Raw genomic sequence first — 5,000 nt, forward strand, 5'->3', positions numbered from 1 at the left:
TCATCATCGTGTTTTTTTGTTCAAGCAGTCGTTATAGTACAATCATAATCATTTTCATTATTATTATCAGCATCATCATCATCATCATCATTAGCATCATCTTCATCATCCTTCTCCTCCTCCTTCTCCACCACCACCTCGTCTTCATCATCATCATCATCATCATCATCATCATCATCATCATCATCATCATCATCATCATCATCATCATCATCTTCATCATGTTTTTTTGTTCAAGCAGTCGTTACAGTACAATCATAATCATTTTCATTATTATTATCATCAGCATCATCATCATCATCATCATTAACATCATCTTCATCATCCTCCTCCTCCTCCTCCATCTCCACCACCATCTCGTCTTCATCATCATCATCACCATCATCATCATCATCATCAACATCATCATCATCATCATCATGTTTTTGTTTGTTTTGTTTTTAATGGTTTTATGGCGCTTGCAATCTATTCAGGTCATTTCAGCGCCAGTAACAAGGAAGAAAATGGATTAGTAAAAAAATTCTCGATATACAATTAGAAGGCCTTGAGGAAAAGTAAGACAGAGTAAAATACTTAACAATTCCCGTCGCCAGATCAATCATACCAGCATACAAAACTATCTGTGTATTAGATGTGTACGTATAGATAGAATGCGCTTGGCCAAGGAGTTCACAGCATTGCCATCCGGAAGTATAACGGACCAAAACACAAACTGTGTGTAACCATGAACTTTTATAGTCTGGTTTATAGATAGTATGCAGATGACGTCACTCAGGCCTTTGTTATTGTTTTTGCCATCCGCGTTTGTGAGTTGTTCTCACTAAACTGTATTAACCAGACTATAAAAGTTCATGGTTACACAGAGTTTGTGTGTTGGCCCGTTATACTTCCGGATGGCAATGTTGTGAACTCCTTGGCCAAGCGCATTCTATCTATACAGTTTAGTAAGAACAACTCACAATCGCGGATGGCAAAAACAATAACAAAGGCCTGAGTGACGTCATCTGCATACTATCTATATGGAGGTCTGACACCCGAACGCATTTATTTATGGGCCGAGTTTAACATTGTTGTAATGGACAATATTTTGCGTAATTTTGTTGTTATTGAGATTCCCATTACAACAATGAGCCCATAATAAACTAGGTTATCAGACCTGCAAATAAGTGCACATCGTGTGTAACCTTAAAGGTATATAGTCCAATTAAAAGAATCTATTTTTGAGAACTAATCACCCAATTGGCGGTCTAAGGCCAAAAACAAAGTTGATCTCGGGAAAGGCACGTAAAACCTAGCGGCAAACGCATTCCGCCAATGCTTGCAAACAATTATTTAATTTAATAATGCGGAAGTACCTTGTTGACCTTTGTGGGGTCAAGAAAGGTCAAAGGCAAAGACACACGAAGACAACACATTATGTGGCCCGCTGCTGGTAACAAATGTATAGATAGAATGAAGTTGACGTCACTCAGGTCTTTGTTATTGTTTTTGCCATCCGCGTTTATGAGTACTTCTCACATAAACCGTATTAACCAGACTATATAAACGTTTAAGGTTACACATAGTTTTGTGTGTTGGTCCGTTATACTTCCGGATGGCAATGTCATGAGATTCTTAGTCAAGCGCATACTATCTATAACGTAGGAATGAATCGGTCTCCTATTTAGAATAGGATTCAATAGTCGTACCGTCACTTCCTTCCTATTGACGTATGGTAACTTAGTAACACTGGCTCTAAACTATCGGAACGATGGCGGACGCCCGTATGAAATATTTCTCCGGCCAGCTTAAAAGCGTATCCAGAGGAAAAAAAACCCCCATCAATTTGATCATTTTTTGACTTTTACACATTCTGATCACATGGCATATGAAAAGGTAATGAAAAGTTCTCGCCAGCATGAAGAATAAAAAGTAAAGATTTTCTTTGTTTAGAACCAAGATGGCCGCCGTTGCCGGGCGCGTGACATCAGACTACTGAATCCAATTAAGAACTGAATATTATGATGAGAAATACGAACTTTGACCTTTTTGCGCTGGAAGAAATGGGGAAGAAAAGTGAGATGTAAAAAAAAAAAAAAAAAAAAAAAAAAAACAACTGGTTCCTATTTCACTGGAAGTGTAAAACCAGTCTATCTATAGATAGTGACGTCAGCTTATGTGTTCTATATTCATCCCAAATTTCACATAATTTGTGGCTAAAAATTAATTTATTTATTGCTCGTAGTTAATCGCGATATATTAGTTTCGAGAATATTGTTCATATATACGGTGTGTGTGTATGTATGTATGTGTGTGTGTGTGTGTGTGTGTGTGTTTGTGTGTTAAGCATTACACAATGCATTAGCTAAAAGACAAATTGGTCAAGGACACGACAGGGTTAATGTTAACAAAGGGTCGGTGAGGTTGACGGTGACAGCAGGACACGGGTTAATTATGAAAAGGGATTTTGTCATGTGATGTGGTAAGAGGAAAACCGGGAAGAATAGTGGTGGGGGGGGGGGGGGGGGGGGGGGGGGGAGAGGAGCAGAGATTTATCATATATATATATAATTTATTTATCATGATAAAAGTGAGCAGAATAGATGAGTTACAACGCACGCTTAATACATAAATGAGAATTATTGTGTAATAAATAAATAGATAAATAATAAATAAATATATTAATTAATTACTCAAGTGTAAATTGAATACCTGGCATTCAACAAGCGTTGTCTCTTTCCGGAAAAAAACATTTGCAATATCGCCTAACAGGTGTCATGTCACGTCCTACATGATAAGTGTCGCTGTTGGCCAAAGACCCATTGAAAAGCGCCTTGAACACGTTTAGTGGACGTTGCGCCATATAAAAGCTCAAGTTTTAAAGCTCAAGATTTTGTGTTTGCAAACACACACACACACAAACACACAAACACACACACACACACACAAACACACACACACACACACACAAACGATATTCGAATAACTTGACTATCCGTTCGTCCCAACGCTAAAGTCAATTAATTCCCCAAGGGTAAACTAAGAGGTGATTGAAGCGCTTGACGGCGAACACGTTCGATTATTCGCTTGTGTTTGCAAAAACAGAGACACACACACACGGATATGATAATTCGAATATCTGACAATATGTCCGTTCCAACCCTAAAGTCAATGCCCGGGGGTAAAGTAAGAAGTGAAGGCTTTTGAATGTTTGATTTGATTTCACACCGAATCAGTGATGTCGTCGTGTTTTGGGCTGGGGGGAAATGATTTTGAGATATGAAGAAAGCAACTGTTGACGAAAATTAGATAACGAAAAATAATGGCTGGAATACAAAAGTGGAAGGGAAGGAAGAGTATTGATGATGATGATGATGATGATGATGATGATGATGATGATGATGATGATGATGATGATGATGATGATGATGATGATGATGAAAAGGAGGAGGAGGATCAGGTGGTGGAGGAGGAGGAGGTGGTGGTGCTGGTGAAATAGGAGGAGGAGGGGGGGGAGGAGGAGGAGGAGGAGGAGGAGGAGAATGATGATGATGATGACGATGATGGTGATAATGACTTACCCATCCCCAACCACCACACACTTAATATTGGTGAGGGGTGGTGCTGCTGTAGTCGTCATCGGTGGAATGGATGGACGGGATCAGGAAGGACGAATAGATGGATTGACGTATGGGTGGATGTCAACTAGGCTTGGGGGGGGGGGGGGGGGGTGGCTGAGGTATAAATGGGGGGGGGGGGGGGGGGGGGTTGTGACGTCAAAGGTGTTTTGATGATCGTTCTGTAAATAAAATATGGACATGAATTACAATTTTAATCTATCTACTCGTACTTATCATGACGTGTGTATTCAACATAATGAGATTCAGATGTAGGATGTTTCATCGAGAAATTCAAGCCATATTTCGCTTGGTAAATGACCGGACGGGTGACCATGATCATAATAATCTAATATCTATGAATCAAGACTAAAATCTCTGTGTAAAATCAAAAATAGCCGGAAATTTATTTAACCCTCTCCTCTCCGTCCCAAACTACCGTGTAAATGTTGCTGCTCGAAGCTCGAAGAAATAAATAATAATGTGAAGTTGAATGTAAGCTTCAATTTGATTCATCTTAACTACGCCACTACCACATCATCTATGGTGTTTCAATCATCCTGTTTTGTTGATAAAGGGGAAACCCGAAACGTTCATTTGATTTGTTTTTGTAAATAAATTGAAGCTTACATTCAACTTCACGTTATTATTTATTCCCAAACTAAAGAAAAATGGTCAAATTCATTACAGTCAAGGTACACATATTAACAGGTCTGATAGCCGAACGCAAGTGTGGGCCTGCTTTAGCATTGTTATTCTGGACAACATTTTTGATTTGAGAAGATTTCAATTACAACAATGAGCCTATCGATAGTATGCGCTGGGCAAAGCAGCTCACAACATTGCCATCCGGAAGTATAACGGACCAACACACAAAACTGTGTGTATCCTTGAACGTTTATAGTCGGGTTAATACAGTTCAGTGAGCATTACTTATACACGCGGATGCCAAAAAACAATAATAAAGACCTGACTGACGTCATCTTCGAACTATCTATAGATAGAATGCGCTTGGCCAAGGAGTTCACAACATTGCCATCCGGAAGTATAACGGACCAACACACAAACTCTGTGTAACCATGAACTTTTATAGTATGGTTAATACAGTTTAGTGAGAACAACTCACAAACGCGGATGGCAAAAACAATAACAAAGGCCTGAGTGACGTCATCTTCGAACTATCTATAATGGGGGTCCCGATTGTTCAGTTGGTGGGACACGAGCTTCACACGCAAAGGGACCAAGATCGATCCCGGGAGCAGTCGAGATTTCTTTCTGATCCTTCTCCCTCCCCCCCCCTGTCCACCCAACAGTGAATGGGTAGCTGAGTCTTATAGATAGTATGCAGATGACGTCACTCAGGCCTTTGTTATTGGTTTTGCCATCCGCGTTTGTGAGTTGTTC

The 5,000-nt window shown here is 39.7% G+C and overlaps 1 protein-coding gene across 9 annotated transcripts in view; it reads right to left on the reverse strand.

Moving 5' to 3' along the window:
* The window catches only part of LOC144959932 (ras-related protein ced-10-like), a 63,674-nt gene that overhangs the window by 9,869 nt on the left and 48,805 nt on the right, over positions 1-5,000 (reverse strand). For all 9 annotated transcript variants that reach the window (XM_078892792.1, XM_078892797.1, XM_078892796.1 and 6 more), the window contains one exon: positions 3,561-3,778. In XM_078892792.1, coding sequence (XP_078748918.1) covers positions 3,561-3,619 — 59 coding nt within the window. In that variant the 5' untranslated portion in view covers positions 3,620-3,778. The remainder of the gene's footprint in view (positions 1-3,560; positions 3,779-5,000) is intronic.

This window comes from Berghia stephanieae, chromosome 14, assembly GCF_034508935.2.
Source record: "Berghia stephanieae isolate SIO BIC M18660-M18661 chromosome 14, UCSD_Bste_1.3, whole genome shotgun sequence".
Lineage (NCBI taxonomy): Eukaryota > Metazoa > Mollusca > Gastropoda > Nudibranchia > Aeolidiidae > Berghia > Berghia stephanieae.